The sequence below is a fragment of the Peromyscus leucopus genome, chromosome 14 (assembly GCF_004664715.2).
Source record: "Peromyscus leucopus breed LL Stock chromosome 14, UCI_PerLeu_2.1, whole genome shotgun sequence".
NCBI lineage: Eukaryota > Metazoa > Chordata > Mammalia > Rodentia > Cricetidae > Peromyscus > Peromyscus leucopus.
Window position 1 is genome coordinate 89917176 of NC_051075.1, and position 26388 is coordinate 89943563.

The window sequence follows — 26388 nt, forward strand, 5'->3', positions numbered from 1 at the left end:
GGCCAGGAATTCAAATTTCTTAAGCTTTTAGTGAGCTGTGCATTGCTAGGCAGCCACTTCAGCCAGAAAGCAATATTTTAAAAAAAAAAAAAAAAGGTTTAAAAAGATTAGCAAGAGATTTTAGGCCATTTAGGAGTCTGAGTTTAAATGATAATAGAAAACATACATTTTTGGATATATATATGAGCACCATTTCTGAAGCACATCCTCTGTAGCACCACCCAGTCCTTTCAAAAGTGTTCATAAACATTGAGCTGAGCTGGTCTCTTGTGCTCTTGGCAGTCCAATAGCAGAAGGGTTTGGGGATAGGAGGTGCTAATTAATTACACTATAAAATAGAATTACAATTAATTGTTAATTTAGGTTTAAAAGTGACAGACTTTAAAGGCTAAAAATAGTTTTGATCTTTAAAAGGCTTCTTAATGAGGGCAGTACACTTTAAGTACATCATTAGTTTAATTGTTCAAATTGGGTCTAGAGATGGCTAGAGTTAAGCAAACATCTATTCCGATATGTTAAATGTTTATGACTTGGGACAGAAACAATTAATTGCTAATCGATGGGTCCAATACTAGGTGAGGTCAGGTTCTGAAATCGGAGGGCAACAACAGTAAATTGAGTGGGGAGGTTTTGATGTGGTCTGTAAAAAAATCAGAGCAAAGCACAGACTCCAAGAATAGCAAGAAGGCTAGCCCGTCAGAAATGTCCAGATAATTAAGATATTACTCATTTAGTTAATAGTGGCTTTTAGGAGTGCCTTTTGTTTATATTAATGGGCCATAATTCTTTAGAACTCTACTTAAATGTCCATAGTTCACTTACTTACACATATAATTCAGCATAGAGAATAGTAAAACTCGGTGCAGCTTAAAGGGTGGTAATACCTAGCTGGTAGCAGAGATGAACACTACTCATGATTTGCACATAGCATCTTGAGTTGTCCTGTGAACACCTTCCGCCATGACTGTAGGTCTGAGGAGCAGAGTGACCACTGCAGGTTGAAAACCTGTGGCCTTTACACACCTTCAGTTCAGGTGAGAGACTCCAGAGGCAGAGCTGACCCTCCTGACTTCCAGTCACTATTGTTTGCTGGTCATCTGTGATCATGATAGCCGTGATGCTGTGGGGAGGAGCTTTTCTTCCCCAGAGGGCCACAGCCTGGAGAGCACTTCTCATGCTGGACGAATCCCAGATACAGAGAAACTGTGGGGAAAAAAAATGTATGTGGTTATCTTTCTTAAATTTGGTGAAATGCACATCTGTAATTCCAGCAATGGAGAGCTGAGGAGGGTTATTGGTACAAGCTAAGGTTGGTGTGGGCCACACAGTAAGTTCTAGATCAGCTGTGTTTGAGAACCAGTGATGGAAACCACCGTGGCCATTTCCTGCAAAGCCAGATGCATATTTACTCTATGACCCAGCCAATCTACTTGACTTCTTACTCACTAGGAGAAAAAAAGTGCGTGCTTATAGGGTGATTGTGCTATATGTACAGCCTCACTCACAATAGCTAAAAACCATAAGCCAAATGCCAATTAATAGGTAACCAGATAAACAAACAGAGGCATATCATACAATTCCTCAACAAAATAAATGGCCCGTTGACCCACATGAATCCCCAAACAAATTATTTGAAAATAACAAGTACCTACATCCTATGAACCATTGTTCATGATCCTCTGGGGGAAATACTGGGAAGTTCATGTTAGTACATAGTAACTGGAAGCACAGAGCAGAGCAGTGAGGGCATGCAGACAGGAAGGCGCAACAGGAGAGTCTGAGGACCCAAAAGGGAACAGAGAGAGCTTTTTTTCTAATTTAAGTTTTATTTTATTTGTAGTTATGTGCATGCATGTACGTCTGTGCACACGAGTGCAGTCTCTTTGAGGCCAAAGGAGGGCATCAGATCCCTTGGAACTAGAGTTACAGGTGATTGTGAGCTGCCTGATGAGGGTGCAGGGGATGAAATGCTGATCCTCTGTGAGAGCACTGTTGTCCCCTAACTGATGAATAATCTCTGCAGGCCCCAAATGTTGACAGTTTTGAGAGGGGTGAACATGTTCATCATCACATCTCTGATGTGGGTTTATGAATATGTACATATAACAAAACCTATGCTTTAAACGGATATATTTACTATATATTCATTCAAATATTTTGCATGCCAATTATACTTCATTAAAGTTGGCTTATTTTTGTCTTGTTTTGTTTGCTTTGTGGGGGGCATTCTGGAAGATACTGTTACAACCAAGTCTGAACAGAATTCTTATGGAAATATAACCACAATCATACGTAAATTTACAATTAAAAAGTTATAACATAGCCATGAAAATAATAAACCATGAGCAATCAGAGGGCTTAAGTACCCTGGGGACTAATAATAAATAACTAATCTAAAACTCACCATAAAATGAACAATTAAACTGTTGGAAATTATTAAAATGACAAAGACATTAAAACCTTAAAAAAAAAAAAAAAAAAAAAAAAAAAGACTTGAGAACCTGAGGCAGGAAGACACAAGTTAAATCCCAGCCTGGATTTCTCAGTAAACTCTCATTTTTTTTTCTTTTTAGAATCTAAGGTTTGAAGTTATAGCTCTCTAGTAGAGAGCTTACATTGCATTCATGATACCTTGGGTGCAATCAGTTCAAATAACTGAAGGATTGACCAGACCGGATTGGCCTGTGGACATGTATGGGGGGTTGTCTTGATTGGTTGATATGGGAGGGCCCAGTCCCCTGTGGGCAGTACTACCCCTGGACAGGCAGTTCTGTGTTGTACAAGAAATCACACTTCCCAAGCCCTGGAGAGGAAGATAGAAAACCCTGTTCTTCACGCTTCCTGGCTCTGCTCCTGCTGGAGTTCTTGTCATGGTTTCCTTCACTGATGAACACTGACCTGGACTTCCTCTCCAACACTGCAACTTACCCAGACACCATGGCTTATCTATCTCAGGGAGGTCTCCAGAATGCTCACAGTTGGTGGGCAGAGTGTTCATAGAAATGAAGAACCCCATAGTTACAGAGTTATACACAACACACACACACACACACACACACACACACACACACACACCGACACCACTGTTTTCCCAAAGAGGCTTTAACATGTAACAAATGTACTGAGCACATGGAAATACTAAGAGATCGTGGCTTAGCTGCCATGACATGCAGAAAGTGCCTGGCACTCTATCAACCTTCCTTTTGAAGTTAGCTCCCGTCCTCACTGGTCTGGAGTCCCAGGAAACCTCTCATATACACATTGGTATGTGTGGATAGACACGGAATTGTGTCGTGTCTCAGTGGCATGCTGAGGAAGCTTTAAAAAGAAACTGTTTTAGTCCGGGCACCAGAGAGAAAGCTCAACGTTTAAGAGCACTGGTCGCTTTTCCAGAGGACCCGTGCTACATAATTGTAAGCACCTATCTCATGGCTCACGGCCATCCTTAACCCAGTTCCAGGGGGTCAGATGTTCTTTTCTGACCTCAGCGGGTACCGGGCACGCACACCGTACACATACATACATGTAGGCAAAAACACTCATACATATAAAAATAAAATAAATAAACCTAAAATATCTTAGGCTTAATAGTTGAGGGCCTATTATCATGCTGAATTTGATATAACTTAATTAGATCTAAAAACAAACACAGCATATATGAAGTAAAAACAGTGTTAAATTTTATCTCTAAAATTACATATTTAAACACACATTGTAAGTCAGGTACATATCAACCAAGAGCAAAATGTCGTTTTGGTGCTTAATAAAGTCGAACTCATTCACTTTTATATTATCAGCATTTTCCTCTTGAATAAGAGGTGATTTGGAGATTGTTATTTGCAAATGGTTTTGAACCATTCAAATCATGAATTGGGACAATTTTGACTTTCTGTGAAAAGTCCTGTAATGGGGGTACTGATGGTCATCCAGGAGACTGGAGCTCATTCCCTGAAACCAACAAATAACTGAACCTCAGGGAAAGCCAGAAGACCAAGCCACAGAGAAAGGGAAAAAATAAATAAATAAAAATGGTTCCATCCCTTCAGGCTGAAAGGGGCATAAAGGTGGGAGTCCTTGGGTCCTCCCCTCACCCCACTCATCCCTATTGGTCCTGTTTGGAAACCTGCCCCATATCTTTCTGCATTTTCTCCTATCATCTACTGGTAATGAGAAACCAATTCAAGGAGTGTGTTTTCACATTCCTTGTCTATGGCTTTCTACCTCTGCTTCAGTCGTGTGCAATGAGATCACCATGACTCTCTCTTTTTGAGCATTTCTTTTTAATACTCTTAAGTAGTAGAGGCAGCTTGGTGTCCAGGATTAGCATCTCAGGTGACTTCTGCAGATGGAGGCATGCCTATCTTTACAGCCAGATCTATAGAACTGTTCCCTGGATTCCAGCAATAGATCTCTAATCTGATATTCATGAAGAGCAGCTTCCCAGCAGCGTGCCTGCCAGGTAACACCCAGGAAAGGTGGAGACAAGGTTGGGAAAGTAATCAAAACTCTCCAATCTGTGTATTTAAAGAATGGAAAGCATTAATGTCTTAGTTTGGGTTTCTATTCCTGTGAAGAGACACCATGACCACAGCAACTCTTATGAAGGAAAACATTTAATTGGGGCTGGCCTACAGTTTCAGAGGTTTAGTCCATCATCATCATGGTGGGATGTGGAGGTGACAATATGCAATCGGACATGGTGCTGGAGAAGGAGCTGAGGGTTCTACATCTTGATCTACAGGCAGCAGAAAATGAACTGTCTCTCACACTGGGTGTAGCTTGAGTATATGAGATCTCAAAACCCACCCACACAGTTACACTTCCTCCAACAAGGTCACGCTAACTCCAACAAGGCCCCATCTTCTAAAGTGTCACTCCCTACAGGCCAAGCATTCAAAAACATGAGTCTATGGGGATCATACCTATTCAAACCACCACAAGTAATTAAAGTAAAACATGACGAGAGACAGAAAATATATATGGCTCAAGCCATTGCAGGGTTTGAGAAGCTCTATCTGCCTCTAAGAATCCAGCCTCCTGGTCACACAGTTATGCTGATCGCTGAAGACAGCTGCATGAACTCACAGCATGAGCTCAGTTTGACTTCAAGTTAAACATACTGTAAAACTTAAGTTGCAGTGCTCTGCTTATTCTAACAATGGGTGCCTCCCAATCACCTTGCAAAGCCGGGATCTCTGTTACCAGGCAGGACACACCTGGGAAGCTGTGAGTCCCTGCTCCATCCTCACCCTAGCACCTTGCCTGGCAGAGGTGGCATTGGCTAAACATTTCCTAAGTGGTGATATTCAATCTAGACAGTGGGGAAGAGACTTTAAAATGTGAAGGTTGTGGGCTAGAAAGTTGGCTTAAGCACTAGGACCCAGTTTCCTAGCACCCAAGTTGGGCAGCTCAAAATCACCTGTGCCTCTCAGATCCAGGGGATCTGACACCCTGCTCTCTCTCTCCTGGTCTCTGTGCATCAGCAAACATGTGTGAACTCAATCTCTCTCTCTCTCTCTCTCTCTCTCTCTCTCTCTCTCTCTCTCACACACACACACACACACACACACACACACACACACACACACACACACAAATAAAAGATAAAGTTATGGAAATAAATGCTCATCATGCTAGTGAAGAAGTAGAGCAGAATTGATATGGCTTCTCTAGGAAGGAGCTTTCTTGGCCTGGGAGGGTACATTCAAAAGAGATGGATCATTCCAGGCCCTCTGCCTGTGTTTCACCAAAAAGGACAGAAGTGTCAACAGGTGTGTATCTAGGACATCTTCATTGTGGTGATATTGTGTTCCCCAATATATCATGCACCCTAATAAATTTATCTGGGGTCAGAGAACAGAATAGCCACTAGACAGACATAGAAGCCAGAAAATGGTGGCACTCACACCTTTAATCCTAGCATTCCAGAGGCAGAAATCCATCTGGATTTCTGTGAGTTCAAGGTCACACTGGAAACAGCCAGGCATAGTGACTCACGCCTTTAATCCCAGGAAGTGATGGCAGAAAGCAGAAAGGTATTTAAGGCATGAGGACCAGGAACTAGAGCTGGTTAAGCTTTTAGGTTTTTGAGCAGCACAGTTCAGCTGGGATTCATTCTGGATGAGGACTCAGAGGCTTCCAGTCTGAGGAAACAGGATCAGCTGAGGAACTGGTGAGGTGAGGTAGCTGTGGCTTGTTCTGCTTCTCTGATCTTCCAGCATTCACCCCAAAACCTGGCCTCAGGTTTGATTTTATTAACAAGACCTTCTAACAACTCGTGCTACACATCATTTTTATCATTTTCAATGAAAACAAGCTTTCTTGAGAAAGAAAAAGAAGAAGATATACTAGAATGGGTCACATTCGTCTTGGTCTCTTCCTCCTCTAACTTAGTGGTGAGAAACTAATCTTGAAGCGTTGTTTTTCTCATCTACAAAATTGGGAAAATTTACCCTCGAAAATTGATACCAGGTTAATTATTTCTATATAGAATACTCATTGTCTACTATAGTCTACCTCGTTTATTAGTGCTCATTCATCTACTGAATGAATGACAGAGGCGAGGGGTCATTACGATTTTTCTCTATGACTGGAGGATGTACTATATATAACTGTCTAGCAGTAGCTTTACCAGTAGGAGAGCCCCTGTGTTTACTTTTACTATCTGGGCACTACTATTCATGGAAGCGTTGCGTTCTACTGTCAGTTTTCTTGCTGCGATAAAACATCCTAGCAAGTCGGGCGGCGGTGGCGCACGCCTTTAATCCCAGCACTCAGGAGGCAGAGCCAGGCGGATTTCTGTGAGTTCGAGGCCAGCCTGGTGTACAGAGCTAGTCCAGGACAGACTCCAAAGCTACAGTGAAACCCTGTCTCAAAAAACAAACAAACAAACAAACAAACATCCTAGCCAAAAGCAACATGTGGGAGAAAATCATCTTTTTGGCTTACCATTCCAGATTACAGTTCATCACTGAGGGGAAGTCAAAGTCACAGTCAAGAACAAAGAGAAACAAACACACTCATATTGTTTACTGGCTGCTTGTTCTCATCTAGCTTTCTCCTGTCTCATATAGCTCAGGATGCCCTTCATAGGGGATCATGCCACCCACAGTGGATTGGACCCTTCTTCATAAATTCATGATCAAGACAATCCCCTACAAACATGTCTATAGGCCAAACTGATCTAGAGAGTTTCTCAGTTGAAGCTTCTTCTCAGGTGATTCTAGGTTGTAGCAAGTGGACACTTAAAACCAACCAGTCAGGTGACATATTCAAACCCCTGAAAGTGCTTACACTAAAAATTTTTTACCGCTTCTTTCTGTGGAACATGCTTATAGGTTACTGTTTGTTTAAAGTTAAAATATAAGTGTTGCTTAAGGTCTGATGGCCTCTGATCATCTTAAACTAATGACAACAGTGCTGGAAGTCACAAGCACCTCTTCCTTTTCTGCAGATGAGACAATCAAAGCTCTGGGAACTCAAGCAAAGAGCAGCTGAGCCAGAACCAAAACCAAGTTTTGCTGTGGGATAGTCTGTATGTCAAATTGCTCTGATTGGTCAATAAATAAAACACTGATTGGCCAGTGGCCAGGCAGGAAGTAGGTGGGACAAGGAGAGAGGAGAATTCTGGGAAGCGGAAGGCTGAGGCAGGGAGACACTGCCAGCCGCTGCCGCCATGACCAGCAGCATGTGAAGTCGCCGGTAAGCCACCAGCCACGTGGCAAGGTATAGATTTATGGAAATGGATTAATTTAAGCTATAAGAACAGTTAGCAAGAAGCCTGCCACGGCCATTCAGTTTGTAAGCAAGATAAGTCTCTGTGTTTACTTGGTTGGGTCTGAGCGGCTGTGGGACAAAGATTTGTCCTGACTGTGGGCAAGGGCAGAAAACTCTAGCAACAAAGTTTCCTAGAACACACATGACACAGAGTTTCCTACCAGAAAGTCTTACTGATCAACCCAGGAAAACTCCTTTGTTATTTGGATTATTCTACCATCCCAAGGAATGACACCATTGAAGCTCTCCTCCTACCTACCTTTATCACCTTCCCTCAGAATTTCTCCTCACCTTTCTGACCTATCTGAGGTCGCCCAAGTGCTAAGCATGATGGGCACTCGGCTCTGCCACTAGTGTGTAGTGGACACTGGGGCTAACTTAATTATAAACAGCTTTGTCTGGGGGTCACACCCAGACCCACAGACAGACCAGTCTAGACCTTTTGGCTGAGGACAGACAAGAGAAAATGCCAAAGAAAATCCTGTGGTACAAGGTATGAATTTTCATAATAGCTGGCTGACCAAAGGAAAACACCTATGAGGAAAGAATGTATCGATTGCTGTTGCCAGCTTCATCTCAGATTGGATCAGTGTGCCTTCTGTGAGTCTCTGCTAAGTGAAGAAGAATCATATTGTATCCTTCTAAACTCACAGACACTGAAAGGGACCAACTTGAACCACTTCAAGAGTCTTTCCATTTTGCTTTTTTTTTTTTCCAAAAAAGATAAACTTGGTCATCTTAAGGTCAAAGAGAGTTTTGTTTATAGATTTTGAGTTTAGGTGGAGATTAATGGAATTTCAGTGTTAAAATTCATTGAATTGCACTCTTTAAATGACTATGGTTCACAAGAATCACAAAAGAGGATATAAAACTAATAAGTTTTTTCTAGTTTTAATCATATTTTTTCACGTTTTGTGATGGATAAGTGAATAAAACAGAAATTGTTAGTGAAAGTGTAAAACCCTAAGCAACCCCCCCAACAAGTCAAGAAAGGCCATTTTATTTTATTTGTACAGACTTTAGAACTGGACAAGTAAGTGTTTGAGTAGTTCTCTTTATCAGTGAGATGTTTTTGTTTGTAAGTTAATTATAATATACTAATTTTATCTAAAAAATTAATAAGTCTGGTTATTGTGCACAAATTGCCTTCATGAACTTCAAAAGGACAAATGTTAAGCAGAAATAAATAGGCTGGCACTTCACACAGCCGGCTGGGTGGTGGCAAAGTCCAGTTCTCTACCGGAAAATGAAACGAAAGCAATTTAAGGAGAGCAGCAGAAAGACAAAGCTTCCACACATCTCCTGTCCTGTGCATGGTCCCTGTCACAGCAACCTGAACCACAGATGTATGAAGCAGCCCAGAGCTGAGGGAACCTAAGGCATTCTGTGTGTTTGGCATGGTCCCCACAGAAGTGACTCTTCCAAAATTTGCCTGCTTACAGCGGTTCCCAAAGCCAAAGATTTCTTGAATAAGATCACTCCATAGAAAAAGCAAAACAACAACAATAATAAACACATCTACTTAGATGAAGACTATCTAATGCAAATAAGAATAAAACACACACACACACACACACACACACACACACACACACACACACACACAAACTCCCGTGTGCCATCCTCAGAAGCATGATCTTGTCTTCTACCCTTGGGAGCAAAACTACTCCCAAATTAACCCTTAGCCACCATTAAAGCAAAGTTCCTCATCAATACCAGTGAGTTGTTAGCTGCTACTTAGAAAACTTTAGGACACAATCAAGTCAATTTACAGCAAGCCCATAGCCAACATCAACTTAAGTGGAGAGAAACTCAAAGCATTTCCACTGAAGCAAGAACAAGACAAGGTTGTCCATTCTCTCCATACTTATTCAATATAGTCCTTGAATTCTTAGCTAGAGCAATAAGACAACTGAAGGAGACCAAGGAGACACAAATAGAAAGGGAAGAAGTCAATCAAAGTATTGTTATTTGTAGATGATATGATAGTATACACAAGTGGCCCTAAAAATTTCACCAGGGAACTCCTATAGCTGATAAACACTTCCAGCAAAGTAGCTGGATACAAAATTAACACATGAAAATCAGTAGCCTTTCTATATACAAATGACAAACAGCTTGGAAAACAACACCTTTTACAATAGCCTCAAAAATATCTTGGAGTAACTTGAACAAAGCAATTGAAAGAAAGGCTTCTGTGATAAAAACTTTAAGACACTGAAGAAGATCTCAGAAGATGAAACTATCTCCCATACTCATGAATTGGTAGGATTAACATAGTAAAAATGGTCATCCTACCAAAAGCAATATGCAGATTCAATACAACCATCATCAAAATGCAGACAAAATTCTTCATAGAACCTGAAAGGACAAATTTCAGCTTCACATGGAAATACAAACACACACACACACACACACACACACACACACACACACATGCGCGTGCACACAGGATACTTATAATACTTCTGAACAATAAAAGAATGACTGGAGGTATCACCATCCTTGATCTCAAATTGTACTAGTAATAAAAACAGCATAGTATTGGCACAAAAGAAAAAAAGAGAGAGAGCCGGGTGGTGGTAGGACACACCTTTAATTCCAGCACTCGGGGAGGCAGAACCAGTTAGATCTCTGTGAGTTCAAGGCCAGCCTGGTCTACAGAGTGAGATCCAGGACAAGCACCAAAACTACACAGAGAAACTCTGTCTCGAAAAACCAAAAAAGAAAAAAAAAAGAGCATCAATGGAATAGAATTGAAGACCCAGAAATAAATTCACACACCTATGGACACCTAATTTTTGATTTAAAAAAAAAAATCAGAGGCCAGGCGGTGGTGGTTCACGCCTTTAATCCCAGCACTCGGGAGGCAGAGCCAAGCGGATCTCTGTGAGTTCGAGGCCAGCCTGGGCTAGCAAGTGGGTTCCAGGAAAGGCGCAAAGCTACACAGAGAAACCCTGTCTTGAAAAACCAAAAAAAAAAAAAAAAAAAAAAAAAAAGCCAGAAAGAAAGTATTTTCAACAAATGGTGCTTGTCAAATTGGGTGAATGCATGTAGAAGAATGCAAATAGGTTCATCTTAATCACCCTGCACAAAACTCAATTCCAAATGGATTAAAGACCTCAACATAGGGCCAGATACAGTGAATCTGATAGAAAAGAAAGTGGGGAAATAGCCTTGAACTCATTGGCAGGAGAAATCTGAACAAAACACCATTAGCATAGGCACTAGGATTAATAATTAATAAATAGAACCTCATGAAACTGGAAAGCTTCTAGACAGCAAAGGGCACCATCATTCAGACAAAGTGGCAGCTTACAGAGTGGGAAAATTTTTTGCCAGCTACACATCTGATAGAGGGCAAATATCCAAAAATATATAAAGAATTCAAAAAACTGTATATCAAGAAAACAAATAACCCAATAAAAAATGGGCTGCAAATCTAAACAGAAAATTCTCAAAAGAGGGAACTCAAATAGATGAGAAACTCATAAAGAAATGGCCAACATCCTTAGCTATCAGGAAAACAAAAATAAAATTTACTTTGAGATTTCACCTTACACAAATCAGAATGGCCAAGATCAATAAAAATAAATGACAGCTCATGCTGGTGAGGATGTGGAGTAAGGGGAACACTCATCCATTGCTGGTGGGAGTGCAAAACTTGCACAGCCACTATGGAAATCAATGTGGTGGTTCCTCAAAAAGATGGGAATCAATCTACCTCAAAATTCAGGTGTACCACTCTTGAACACATTCCCAAAGGATGCTTCATTCTACCACAGAGACACTTGCTCAAGCATTTTCATTGCTGCTCTATTCATAATAGCCAAAATTGGAAATAACCTAGGTGTCCATCAATGGATGAATGGATAAAGAAAGTTTACATCATGGAATACATTTACACATTTACACAGTATTCCACCATGAAAAAGTTTACATTTACAGGTAAATGAATAGAAATAGGGAAAAAAAATCATCCTGAAGTGAAGTAACTCTAATTCCCAAAGACAAATATGGTACATATTTGTATAAATGTAGACGTTAGCTTTTAATTCATTGATAAGCAGGCTGTACTCCATATACCCACAGTGGTTAGGTATAGAGTAAGGGGCTGGGAGAGAGAGATGGATTTCCCTAGAAAGGGGTAAGACAATAAATATTTATGGATGGAATAGGGGTGGGCTGGGATGGAAGGATAAACATGGAAGGGGAGGTAAGAAGGAGACAAAAATGAATACAGAAAGGGACAACTAAAACTAGCGGCCATCTGAGTGAGCTGTATGGAAACCTAATACAGTAGAAGCTTCCTTTTTTTTTTTTTTTTTTTTGAGCTGAGGACCAAACCCAGGGCCTTGTGCTTGCTAGGCAAGCACTCTACCACTGAGCTAAATCCCCACAACAGTGGAGTCAGAGTCCCACCCGGGCATCTCTTAACCAAATGAAGCTTACAGCATTGAAAATAGGTTACATCTAATGGATTTCTTGGCCAAAACGATCCCATAGGCACCCACAAATAACCCAGGATGTTGCCAAGGCTATTGATGGCTCTCCACAAACTGATGGTTAGGCCCCATTGCTGAAAACAACACCTACACAACTCATAGAACATGGAAAAGTTGAGCTGGTGCCTACCTGGAACCTTCACCCCTATGGACTAGTGTTCACAGAACTGGAAGGTATTATGCACGCTACCAAAGGTGAAAGATAAACATCAACCCAGCTACAAACCCTTCCATCTATAGTGATGGCCTGCCTACAAGATACAGTGGTGTAATACTGGCACAAAGCTTGTGGGAGTAACCAATCAACATCTGATTTGAGTTAAGGTCCACTCTGTAAAATGGAACCCATACCCAACATTGTTTGGGTGGTCAATAACCTGAGAGTAGTTAGTCTAGGGAGCTAAGGGAAAACCAAATACTAGTGTTCTACTACAGGAACATAGCAATAAAATGATCCCTAATGACATTCTTTTATACTCAGATCTGTGCCTTGCTCAGCCTTCGTCAGAGATGATTCCTTCTGCAGCAGATGGGAACAAATGCAGAGACCCACAGCCAGACAATATGCAGAAAGTGAGAGACCTTGGGACACTCAGCCCTAAAAGGAATGTTTCCCTCAAATTCCTCCCCTCAAGGAACTCTACAGATAAGGAGGTAAAAAGAGTGTAAGAGCCACGTGGGATGAAGGACACCAAGGAATCAAGGCCCTCTAGACACAATAGTGCTGGCATACATGTGAACTCACAGAAACTATGGCAACATGTACAGGGCCAGTACAGGTGTGCACCAGATGGGGTCCTGGAGCTGAAGGAAAAAATGCACATGTGACCATGTCTCCATCCCTAACCCAGAAGCTCTCTCCAGCTGCAAATGAAAAACTAGTTTTCTCCCAGGGGGTCTCAATGGGGAAACAAACCACTCTTAAGGGTAGATTCCATGTCCAGCAGTTGATGGCCAACAGAAAACAAACTCATCTTAGGGGGTTCTTTGTCTCATAATGTTATCAGGGTTTTTTTGTTTTGTTTTGTTTTGTTTTTTGTCTTACAGATCCTTTGGGTATATAGTATGGCTTCTGGTTTTGTGATTTTATGATATTCCTGTGTGTGTGAACACGTGTGTCTCTGCATCTCTACATACTTCTTGTGCTTTTTTTTTTTTTTTTTTTTTTGCTCTTTTTTTGTGGTTGGTTGGTTGGTTGTTTTGTCCTATTCCAATTTGTGCTTGTTTTATCTTATCTTCTATTTTATTATTAGTCCTTAGATGTATGTTTGTTTCTAAAATTTATTTACCTATCCTTCTCTCATATATTACATCCATACCGAAGTCTTGCCTCCCTCCTCTCTTCCATGGTGTGCGTGTGTGTCCCACCTGTCTGTTTGGTTTTTAGAGAGAGACAGAACAGGTATGGGTCTGGATGGGAGGGGAAGGGAGGAGGGATTGACAGGAGTAGGGGGAGTCTAAACCATAATGAGAATAAAAAATAGTCTGAGGGCTGGAGAGATGGCTCAGCGGTTAAGAGCGCTGACTGCTCTTCCAGAGGTCCTGAGTTCAATTACCAGCAACCACATGGTGGCTCACAACCACCTGTAATGAGATCTGGTGCCCTCTTCTGGCCTGCAGGGACACATGCAGGCAGAATACTGTATACATAATAAATAAATAAATCTTTCAAAAAAATAGTCTGAGGAAAAAAGATCTATTTTCAGCAATTACCTTAGCAGGTACTATCAATGAAGGAGATATGCAGATTAATCTCTGCACTTCCTGTACAGGACATGTACAGGACATGTAATAAAACCAACCAACCAAGAACGTGTCTCCCAGTTGTTGGATGGATGAAGTTTCCAGCAGTTTCCAGCTCTGCCTGTTGAGTTACAGGTTTTGTATGAAGTATTACCTGCACACTTCACCACCTGCTTGCTAAGCTGTGTAGCCACAGCACTAACAAAACTAAACAACAGCCAAGTATGTTCTGTGCAGGCATTGTTCGAGAGACGGGTGTTAGCGTGGGAAAGGAAACGTGAGACGCTCAGAGGAACTTCTGGGGAGTGACGCGCACTTTCATGTCTACTCAACCCGGGAACAGTTCAGAGAATGACAGTCCCCACATTTAAAACCTCAGGGTTAGGCCTTAAAAGAATTTTGTTTTTTCAGGTCAGGGATTTTTTTTGTTGTTGTTGTTTTAAATTGTGCTACATTTAACTATCCAAATATTTATACTGAAAGCCATTTTTTAAACTTAAACTATCTAGCGCTCTTTAGTCCATTTTTAAAATATCTATTTCATAATTTTTAAATCGTGTGTGTGTGTGTGTGTGTGTGTGTGTGTGTGTGTGTGTGTGTGGTGGGGGGTATATGCATGAGTGCAGTACCCATGGAGGCCTGAGGAGGTGTCAGATCTCCTGCAGTTGGAGTTACAGGGAGTTAGTTGTAAGCCAATGGATATGGGTGTTGGAACCAAACCTAGGTCCTTTGGATGAGCATTAAGTGCTCTCAAACCCTGAGCCATCCCTCCAGCCCTATGTCCATTCTTAATTAAATCAAACAAATACTCTATTTGTGCAATTGTTGGGCTGGGCTGCACAGAACAGGGAAGGGGAAAAACAAACTCTCAGCTCTCAGTGTCCTTGCTACTGAGTCACCCGGTGGTTAACTTTAAATAAGCCTTTGTGTTGTTGGCAAAGCGGTTGTTTTTGTGTGTGTGAATTCTACAAACCCCTTTCAGTGTTGAGTCATATGTTTTTCTCATTCCCAAGGACAGTATGGAAAACAACTTGCCTAGTATATTTGCTTAGGTTAACACATGGAAAATAGGAAATTAATCTGTGTTAGACTAAATCTCTGGCTCCTGTTTGGGGATGGGATCCCCTACTCCCGCGTGCTCCTGCCCAACGCCACAGTCGGGTCAGCATCACGTCAGCCTGCCTCCCTCAACTCCACAACTCTGTGTGAAATAAACTTGTGTTTATAAAATAAAAAGGTATAAACTGCGGTACATAAGCATATCCTTAGGACTCATAAGTGTTCACAGAATTGTGCTGGTTTTAGTTTTGAAAATGCTCAGTAAAACAGCACCCACTAACATATATGTTTGTTGTGTGCTACTAGACCACGTGGCCACAACGCACTGCTACAGTGCAATCCTTTTCTTCACCTTTCACTTCACCCTAGTTTTTTGAAACAATGTTTCTCCTAACTCAGGCTGCCCTCCAACTATCTACCTAGCTGAGGATGAATAAACTTCAGATCCTTCTGCCTCCACCTCCCAAGTGCTGGGATTACAAGAGCACGTAATCTTTGGCCACTGTCCTGAGCTCCCTCTGTCTCTTTAAAACCCTACTTTGGGGGTAAACAACTCAGATGTTAAGAGTAGGTACTGCTCTTGCAGAGGACCCAAGTTCTATTCCCATCACCTACATTGAACCAGCTCAACACAGCCTATAATTCAGTTCCTAGGGATCCAATGGCCACTTCTGGACTCCCTGGGAACCTGCACTTTCATGAGTATACCCACACACACATATACACAATACTTCTAAAAAAAAAATGTAAAAAAAAAAATAGTGTTGGAATTCTACCAACACAAAGGATTTCCCATGTGCCTTTGTTTCAGATCCTTTCTGTCATTTAACAAGCGAAGCCATTTACCACATGAGCGTCCGATTATCACTTCAATACTCCAGTTTTGCCCCATTTTATTTTTTCCTAAGTGTGCCATGCTGATCTCCTATAATAACTTCCCTGTCTTTGCACCAAGTTTCCTTTTCTGCCACCTCGATGCCTCCCTTATTGGATCTCACTCTTTTTCTCTTCAACTGACTGCTCTTCTCCCTGCCTGCTTACCTTTGTTTGCATTTGCTTTAAAAGACTTACTGCACAACCTCGGTGTGCTCAGACTTCGCTGCACTGTAGGGATTTCCACAAGAGAGATTAAGACTGTACAAACCACCGGGAGCTTGCCTGTGTCTAAAGACTCAGGTGCCCCGAATCTTTCTGGGGGGCCAGACACCATGTTTAAGCAAATGCAGGAGCCTGTGGGGAGACAAACGTGGCATGGGGGTGGTGGGGGTAGAAGGGTCTTGCACAGAAGGACAACAGCCGCGTTCAAAGCCTGAATCTTACATAACCTGCTGAGAATCATTTCTACCTTATCTGGCTGTCACAAAGCCTGTACCTCTACCACTGAGTCCAACCCAGGTTGCTAAAGCACAGACCTTCTAGAAATCATAACAGCAGCTAGAGAGCCAATGTGGTATCAGCAGGCGTGAGCACCCACAGGTAGGGCTCTCACTGAGAAAGGCATCTTTCCCGAAGTTGCCAGGAGCTAGTCTCTCACCCCTTGGCTCTTCCTGGACAAATACTTTTTTCCAAGGCTCAGTTGTCCCTTCCAGCCTTGACTCCCAGTTCCACACAAACCAGTAATGAATGTGAATCCACTGCCATTTGAGCTCATCCCTTCTTCCCTCAGAGAAGGCAGAGGGCAGAGGGGCCACCTACAGGGGAGCGAGTCTGTTTAGAGAATTGTCCTAACACTCTGATTCTGCTGCTTTCTGTCAGTGCAGTGGCCAAGACCAGGGTCCTTGGAAGCCTTTAAGCCCATGTCCTGCACTGAATGCTTATATCTACACCTTATACCTACCAGGGTGCTTGGGGGAGGGTGGGCAGTGTGGAGATACAGGACTCGAGGATTAGAAACAAATGAATCCCGGATGAGTGTCTCTGTGAGAGTTCGTCCATTTGTATACACTTCCCTGTGGGGGCCAGAGGACAACCTCAGCTGCCACTCCTCGGGTGCCATAAGCCTATTGTTGCCTTGAGACCAGGTCTCTTGCTGACACAGAGCTCACTGATAGGCTAATACAGCTGAGGGTCTAGCCCCAGGGTTCTGCCTGTCTCTGCCTTCCCAGAGCTAGTTACAAGTGCTCTGGCCACACCCAGCGCTTTTTAAAAATTACATCTCTCTCTCTCTCTCTCTCTCTCTCTCTCTCTCTCTCTCTCTCTCTCTGTGTGTGTGTGTGTGTATGTGTGTGTGTGTGTGTGTGTGTGTGTGTGTGTGCACATACATGTGAAGTCAGAGGACAACTTATGGGGGTTGACTCTCTCCTTCCATTGAGTGGGTCCTGGGGATTGAACTCGGATTCTCCACCTTGGCAGCAGGTGCCTTTAGCTGTCATTCTTACCTCTGTGGGATTGCCGTCACAGGTCAGATAGCTCTATTTTCTTCTTGTTTTCCTCATGCCATCTCTTTAGGACACACAATCTCCTTGGCCTTGGCTCTTCCCATTTCCCCATCTTTTGAAACACACCCGTCCTTCATTTGCCTTTTCCTCACCTCCTTGGTCACAAGGAAACCTTTATCGACCTCCCTTACACATGCTTACTTAGATAGGGGCTATCACTTCGACACTGGACTGGGCGTTTTCCACCTTTCCTATTTCATCACATACCTGACATTTAGTATGTTGTATTCTTCAGGAAAAAAAGGCTTGGCAAATCTGAATTCCTTGGTGAGGAATAATTATATCCTATGTCTGTCTGACCTCATGGCCCATCCCACCTCTCAAAGGGCTGGAGAGAGAAGGTTGAGACATCATCATCTCCTGTTTACAGTCCACACGAGCAAGCCTGTACCCTGAAGAAGAGGAAACAGCACAAAACAAATACATCCTAAGCTCATCCACAAGGTGACTGGGATTCGAGCCACTCTTCAGCCTGAGGGTGAATCTGCAAAAGGACTTTTGTTACTTAATCTACAAAATCTATTAATTGCACACTCAGAGTCAAAGGTGTGGGCAGTGGCTCACTCAAAGCACCAGGACTAACAAAAACTGGAGAAAACCTGTTGAAAGAGTGTGATCCTGCATTCTAAGATTGTAACTCAGAGACGATTTCCACACGGGGCATGCCCTCAGTTAGGAGTCCCGGGACTCCCGTCACCTTAGCCAGCAGGCCGGACGCTGTGCGCTTTCTAACCTATTCCAAAGCAGTCCCTGGCAAGGAGGAACCCCTTGCTCTGCTACGTTCCTACTGACCGAAGAAGTCACTCTCTAGCAACAGCCACAAATTCTGTCCCTGGGGCCTAAATAAATGCTCAGCTCCTACGGTTCACGGGCCAATGAGGGCCTAAGAGGCCTCGAATCGATCCAACCCATTTTAACTAGCAAGAAACTACCTAGTAATAGCTCGTTTGTATTTCTTGGAGGAGGGACACCAGAAACCCTTATTTCATTCTCCACAATAATCAGAGGGCACTCGGCTAGGGCAGCACCATCTCCCAGCTGCTGGTTACATCAAAGGCTTGAAGCACAAATTCAATTTTATGATGTTAATCTCGGCCTGCCACTCAGAAATTTTCTCTGAGGGACGTGATTTTTTTTTTCCTCTGGATTTCATTTTAAGAATGATTTTTTTTTTCATCCTCAATCAATAAAGATATGTTTTCATCAAAAGACTCCATCTTGGCAGAATTCAATTGGCTACCTCAATCCCTTTTGGTGACACGGTATTAATTAAAATAGTTTGTGTTGTGCCTCGGCTGGCAAAAGAGGCAGTGGAAAAAAGCAGGTACTCAGAACACATGTTCTAAACACAGCAACACAGAGGCCAGAAAATAATTTGCTCCTTCTCCAGGTGACAGACATTAGCAATTCAAGGGTCATTCTGATTCGCTGTCACTGGGGGGGGGGAAAGAAAAGAAAAAAAAAACGGCTGCAGCTCTCCCTGTCAGAGTTTATTTTCAATAGCAAACCGAAGTGCAGGAAAACAGGATTCTCCAAACCCCGCCCTTCTGGGACAACAGGACAAGTAATTACCTCTGTACCCAGGGTGTGGTGGGCTGCTTAGAGACAGTTTCTGTTTCTCTTAAGCTGAATGGAAAGATGAGAAGAACACAGTGATTAAGAAAGTCCCTTCTCAACTCTGAAGTAATGATTACAATTGAATACACTGTGTTTCGTGAAAGCAGGCATGGAGAAGGATTTAAAGTTTCTCTCAGCTAAAAGGAGAAAACCACAAAGTGTGTTACAAAAAGCAAGCTGTTTGGATTGGATAGTCCTGCAGAATGTGGGTGCTGATTGACCCCGATACACCCTTCGGAAGTGCCTGATGCAGCAGTCTCCCAAACACTGAGGTGAAGCATCCTCCTCCTGAGGTGTCTACAGATCATGGAACCTTTGGACCCTGAGGGATAAAGGCTGCAGTCTGCTTTCTATAAGATAGAGAGCCAGAAAGAGGGCGAGTCTGCCCTGCCTGGATAGGGAACGAGGAGGATTCTCGGTGTGTACATGTTGTGGGGGAAATCAAATATTGAAATACTCAGCTGGGAATTTATATCCAGAATTGAGAGAAAATGCGGAACAACCTAATAAAATAGTTCATGACTAAACTAAGTCCTCCTTTCCTAGTCTGAACTCATCCATCTACGTTAATTCTTGGTAGCCTAAGGACCTTCATCTGCAAGTGTTTAGAGAAAACTGTTTTAAATGAGACTTCCTTTGCTATTAAAAATAGAAAAAAAGCTTCAAATTAAGGAAGAACCTACCCAGCCATACTAGATAATTAGTGAGGTCTGATCTCAGTGAGAACCCCTGCCTCAAAATGTAAGATGGGGAGACAGATAAAGACACTTGATGTCAACTTCCGGGCTCTGCACACATGTGCACACAATTGCAAGTGTGCCACATGCATGCCTGTATACACACAAACACATACACATACTTGCATGTGCACCACCCCCCACACACCACAACAGTTTCCATGGGCTCAGCATCGCCTTAGAGCTCTGTTCAAATGAAGATTCCAGGGTTTCCCACCGGATGGAACCCCTCGGGAGGAGCTCAGGAATCAGAATCCAGACCAGGGCTCTCGTGACGTTTACATGTAAGCTGAACAGCTTGTCTCGGTCTCAGCTTGATTCTGTCTGACCCTTATGGATATCGGTACAGTGAACAAATGTTCAAGTTAATTGATCAAAGAAAATGAACAAAGGGAGCAAATACCCCCAAAGAATAATTCTCACCTCATTTCTTGTGCCAGATAATCATGGTCTGATGAGAACGGAAACCGGCCTGATCTAGGATGGCAGTAACCAACAGGGTTGGTGTGGACCCTACAAAACAATTTTTCTCCACAATGAACAAAACCTAACGTAATTAAATTCCCTTTTCTGTCTACTGGTACCTACATGGTAGATATAATTTTTCTACGCCTTGCAGGGCATTGCAACAAAACTCTTTTATTTGAAATCATGTAGTCGAAAGAGGCAACCTCTAGGAATTAATTTATTCAGCCAACTTGCACAAAGCTTGGGAAATGTGGAACTAACTCATGCATACTCAAGTTAGAATTTAAAGGAAAAGCCCTCTGTATTTAAAAGGATTTTTAAAGCTAACAATACCAAAGAGAAATCAAATGGTAAAATCCCATATGAATTTCCTCTCAAAATGTTCAGTTAGCATTTTGAGAATAAATAGTAAATTCATTATTTCACCCAAAATAATGAATCTATCTTCCTATCAATACCTCTTCCCTGACATCCCCCGCCCCAACATTCACTTAAATAGCTCAGAAGGAAGTGGTGAGTGGAGGTTGGACTAGAGATCCCATCAGGCTTGTGTAGGAATGCAGATAGTTCTCTGGAAAGAGAACACATGTAGGTGGGAGGGCCTCCTTCCCAATCAGGCTGCAGTGTTTGGAGAACAAGGACAGTAGTAACAAGAGCAGTGCCTATAACTTTAGACTTTATTCCAAATTATACCAGCTAAGTTGTTTATTGACCTGCTTTTAAAATACATTTTACATATACGTATATGTGTGTATATGCATGCCATATGTGTATGAGTGACCCTGAAGAGAGTGTGAAATCCTCTGGAGCTGGAGTTACAGGCAGGTTACAAGCTGTCTGACTTGTGTGCTGGGAACTGAACTCTGAATCCTTTGGAAGAACTGTAAGTATTCCTAACCACCGAGCCATCTTTCCGGTCTGTGTTGGTCTGCTTGTTATGATGTGAAGGAGAGTCCTAAGTTCTGCCTGGACTGAAGAAGCACAGCCTGGTGTCTCACTGTGTCTAGTCAGAGCAAGTGCTCTAGGGCAGGACACAGTGATGACACTTCACCCCACAGGAAAGTGCTATGTGCATAACTTAGTCTTCCTACAGCCTCGGGAAGGGAACACCCTTACAGGAGAGATTCTAAAGTAGCGGGACTCCCCATTTTACATTTGAGGACGGCAAAATCCAGAGTGCAGTCATTGAGCAGGTCTAACTGTGGTCAACAGAGAAGATGTCTGGAAGTCGGAGAGTATCATGTATTAGCTGTGAACAAGTGTGAATGGAGACTCGCTTCCTTCCCTGTTCTCCATCTCCCCCAGACAGGTCAGTGTGTGGATATTCATCCTAAGAATGCGACTCTGAGGTCTACACACACACAGAGCAAAAGGCAGATGGGGAAACCACCTTGGCTGTGGATCTGCATTCAACTATGTCGTAAAGCCATCTAAGATCACATCTGCTCTCGGGGCTCACAACTCACTTCATTCACCAACTGTGAACTAGGACTCCTTCATCCTGTGCTTGCTTAAATGTTGAACATGTATGTATAGGATTTGATATTTATTTTGAGATAGGTTTTACCTTAATAAAAGTTTTCTTTTATTAAGACAAGTTATGGTGACAGAAAGATCAGGAGTTCAAGGTCACCCTCAGCAACACAAGAGAATTTGAGGCTAGCCTTGGCTACACGAGACCTTGTGTCAAAACGAAACAAACAACAACAAATCTCCAAGGATGAAAAAAATCATAAGAAGACGAACACTGAAGAAATTGCTCTGTTTGTTGAATAACTATTCATTGCAGGCCCTGCACTGTTTGTATTATATCCTACACTGGTCTGCAAAACATCCTAGGGAATTTTATCCTCTCTAGCCAGAAGGAAATGCTACATGGAGAATAAAAGTAATTTGTCTAAGGTCCCATCAGTCCTAAATCCCATGCCCTCCGTCAGCTGCAGAGATGTTCAGAATGCCAGAATGCCTTCTGGAACCAAGATGAAAGTCCACAGTCCAAATTCTGCAGAGCACTCCCTGAGACCAGGACATGTGCATGCTAAGAATAGTTCAAGTACCCTTCCTGAGAAGTCTTTATTCTGAAACTTAAGAGAACCCGCCGTCCCCTGCCACCCCCCCCCCACGTTAAGGACTTTTGAAGACCCCAGAATCAACATGGGAAGGGACTTAATGGGACTTCAGGACTGAGCTGGAACTAATGCTCAGAACACAGTTCAATCCTTTTCACCAGGCTCTCACCATAACCTCTGGCCTTTGATTCTGCCTAGTGGAGAGCAGGGTTCAGGAATCTTAACAACCAGCTAAAAAACAAAAACAAAAACAAAAACACAAAACCTACATTTAAAAGAAAAAGACCCAGAGAAGTGCCACCAACAATGTGCAGACAGTGTGGTTACAGGGGCTGCCACTAGGAGTGATTATAAGCAACATTGTTATTATTAAGTAATAAAAATAAGCAAATTGTCTAGATTTGGGCTGTCTGAATGAAACAGTCTTGAAAACCCTGGGATGTCCTGATACCAATACTTTCAAGGTGAGACTCTGCACGAGGACCCCAGATTTCTCCTGCCCCCTTGGGTAGAGACAATGGAAGAGCCTTTATATATGGAGAAGCATGGCAGCAAACGTTGTCTTGAGAAAGAAGTTGCAATTTACAAATATCTATCCCCCAAAGGAGTAGCAATATTGGACTCAGCACAGAAGACCAATTCCTGTGATTTTTAAAATTAGTCTCATTTTAGAGTGTCACAGAATGGAGGGCCACTTCCCTTCGCCTTTTTTGGAGGCTGCTAGTATGGAAGAAACTTAAAGAAACGAAGGAACAAATGATGTAAAAAAAATGAAAGAAGAAAAAGAACTCCAAGTACCTGTAAGCACTTCCGAGAAAATGAGCTTACTGAGATTTCTGGAAGGTAAGAGGAGGGGCTCACCTGCCCCCACCCCTCGGGAGAAGCTACCAACAGCTGATGACTTCTGGGCCAGGGAGAGGCAGTTTTAAGGGTGTGGCCAAGCTTCAGTGGATGGCCCCAACACGTGTGTATAGGCAGCATAAACTGTACTTTGTGGATTATTAAAACAAAACAAAACAAAACAAAGAACCCGAAGGCTTGAAGTTGGGAAGGGTGCGTGCCATGGTGGGGTGGATTTGGGTGCAGTTAGGGGAAGGAATAGAAGTTAAGCATCCAAATATATTGTATGCATATGTGAAATTCCCAGAGAATTAATAAAATATGTGTAGAGAAAATATAATTTAAAGGTGGAGAGGAAAAGAGGGAAGACAGAACAACTGAAAACCCTATACGTGAACAGGGGCCGGGTCAGAGGCCAGATAGAAAGGGGAGGTGAAAGATTCTTAAACATTTGCATGAGGTGAAAATATTCCCCAAGCTGTCCTAGTGTCCAATAGCTGACCTTGAACTCCTGGGACAGACGACCTCCAGGAGGAGGAAGAAAGGGTTTAAGGCAGAGGCAGGTTCTGTGCAGACCATTGTTATCTGTACACAAACGAGCCGGAAGGAATGAAGGCGGCTGGACGGGAATCACTACCCTGGAGGGCGTCTTGCTAGCAGGTCAGCTTACCCAGATTTTCTTAAAACAGACATGCCCCTGCCACCCTGTAGGATTCAGCCTTTCCCCCGTCCAAACTCACAAGAGACCAGTCTTGACTGAGCAGATCTTCTTTAGAGCTGTCTTGGCCACAGGTGGGAGCAGGAGCTTTGCTTAGTCCTGCGTCCTTAGCAGTCTTCAGCTGTCACAGCCAACAGGAGATCACCTCCACGGGGTCCTTCTCCCGGCTGCCGAGCTAGCTGTAAAGTCCTAGAAACTTTCTGCACCGGAAAAGCAAGTGCCCCAAAGTATCCAGGAGCAGGTTCTCAGCCGAACCCAACGTGGGGACGGCTAAGTGCGGCTGTCCCAGGCCCACCCTACAGATGCTCAGATTTCCAGAGAGGGAGGAGCAGGCGCCTTCCCCAGAGTTGCGCCAAGCCCACAGGTGACAGGGCCTGGCTGGGAGAGTTCCAGTCGGATCCGCCTCCACCTGCCTGCCCCGCCCAGGCCGAGGCTGACCCAGCTGGCTCCGGTCCTGCCTGCTTCCCAGCGGGGAGCTCCCTGCAGCTGACCAGGGCCAGTCCTTCCAGGGACTCTGCAGCTGAAATCCAAGGAGACCAGGTGCCAGAGCACCAAGAACTTTAGTAAAGGGTTGGGGGGAGTTCCTCGGAGAGGTCCTCCCGTGAGCCTGGAGCGCTGGATTGCACTGTTTAGACTGCTAACTGGGCTAAGGAAAAGCTCAGCCAGTAAAATGCTGACCTCACAAATATAGGATCCTGAACCCAGTAAAAATGTCTGGTTTGGAGGCCTAGGCACTTATAATCCCAATTCTGGGGAGGTGCAGACAGGCTAATCCCTGGTGCCAGCAGCCTGGCTGAATCCCTGTGCTCTGGGCTATGAGATACCTTGTCTCAAAAATCACCTGAGGTTGTCTAGCTCGCGCGCGCGCGCGCGCACACACACACACACACACACACACACACACACACACACACACACCAGGAAGGATGGGAGGGGCAAAGAGAGAAAGTAAAATTAAGTCTCCTATCTAGCATCCCTCTGAGCCTTGGATAGGATCAAGCACTTTGATCAACTGAGTGGGCTGGAAAAACGGGAGGGTCCTCTGCTGTCCTCTCATCCCCCAGTTGTTTTACCCTTCAAATCATGAGGTCTCTGGATTAGGAGACCCCCCTGGCAATAGGCAGAGATTTTAGCCCCTCCCTTCTCAATAGGTCTGGTTCTCACTGCTCAGGACGTGGTGTCCTGCCCAGGAGGACTGATTCCAAGGTTGTAGATCTCCAAGGAAAGGCCTCCCTCTTCCTGTCTCAGATCTGGCATTCTCTGCACCTTACTAGTTTCCTATTCTGGGTCCAGCAGCCGCCGCCTCACTTCTCCCGGGCAATGCTGTCCCCCAATTCATCCACAGAATTCCTCCTTTTGCATCGGAACAGTGACCACGGCTTACTGCCTCTGCCCTTGCTTGGCCTCCTCTGCCACACGGTGGTCCTGTGAAAGACAGGACATGGAGTCCACGGTGGATACCTGAAAGCTTGCAGGAGAAAGCCATGCAGGTAGCCAGTCACCCACTACCTAGGGCCCCAGCCTCCCCTCCCCAGAGCCTCAAAAACCTTCCTTCATTAGTTCTGACCTCTAAGTATGCATCAAAGTTAGGAATTCCACATGGGCCTCATCCCTGAGGCTCTCCTCAAGCTGTGCAGAGCCTTGAGCTCTAGTTCTCACAGAGGCCCTGGCATGTGGGAACAACTTGGGACTTAGTTGCTCTGGTCAGGGATCTGGCAAAGCAGCTTAGTGTTTTACACAACGTCCTCTTCTGGGTCTTACTCCACCAGGTCCAGTGCTTAGGGCCGAGATGTTTTTAGAACCAACAAGAACAGGGGCCAAGCTGGGCGGTGGTGGCACACGCCTTTATCCCCAGCACTCAGGAGGCAGAGCCAGGTGGATCTCTGTGAGTTCGAGGCCAGCCTGGTCTACAGAGCGAGATCCAGGACAGGTACCAAAACTACACAGAGAGAAACCCTGTCTCAAAAAAAAAAGGAAAGAAAGAAGGAAAGAAAGAAAGAAAGAAAGAAAGAAAGAAAGAAAGAAAGAAAGAAAGAAAAAGACAAAAGGGGTCAGGGAGGAAAGGAAGTATTGTAAAAATATAGCTTCTTGTTCTTTCCCGTTCATTTGAAACAGGATCTCCTTCAGTAGCACAGTCTGGCTTCAAACTTCAAACTCAGGTCCCTCTTGTCTGGATCTCCCAAGCACTGGGATCACAGGCTTCACCACCACCAAGCTCAGCCTGTTTAGGTTTTTTTGTTTGTTTGTTTGGTTTTTTTTTTTTTTTTTTTTTTTTTTTTTGGTTTTTCAAGACAGGGTTTCTCTGTGTAGCCTTTCCTGGCACTCACTTCGTCGCCCAGGCTGGCCTCGAACTCACAGAGATCCACCTGAGTCTGCCTCCTGAGTGCTGGGATTAAAGGTGGGATTAAAGGCGTGCGC

General features: G+C 43.5%; 1 protein-coding gene across 1 annotated transcript in view; it reads right to left on the bottom strand.

Annotated features, from left to right (window-relative positions):
- Wdr72 (WD repeat domain 72) overlaps positions 1–24290 on the bottom strand; it is a 173945-nt gene extending 149655 nt beyond the window's left edge. Inside the window, exons 1-2 of the mRNA XM_028865236.2 lie at positions 23993–24290; positions 1024–1203 (exon numbers count right to left, since the gene is read on the bottom strand). Coding sequence (XP_028721069.1) covers positions 1024–1176 — 153 coding nt within the window. The 5' untranslated portion in view covers positions 1177–1203; positions 23993–24290. The remainder of the gene's footprint in view (positions 1–1023; positions 1204–23992) is intronic.
- Between the last annotated feature and the right edge of the window lie 2098 nt (positions 24291–26388).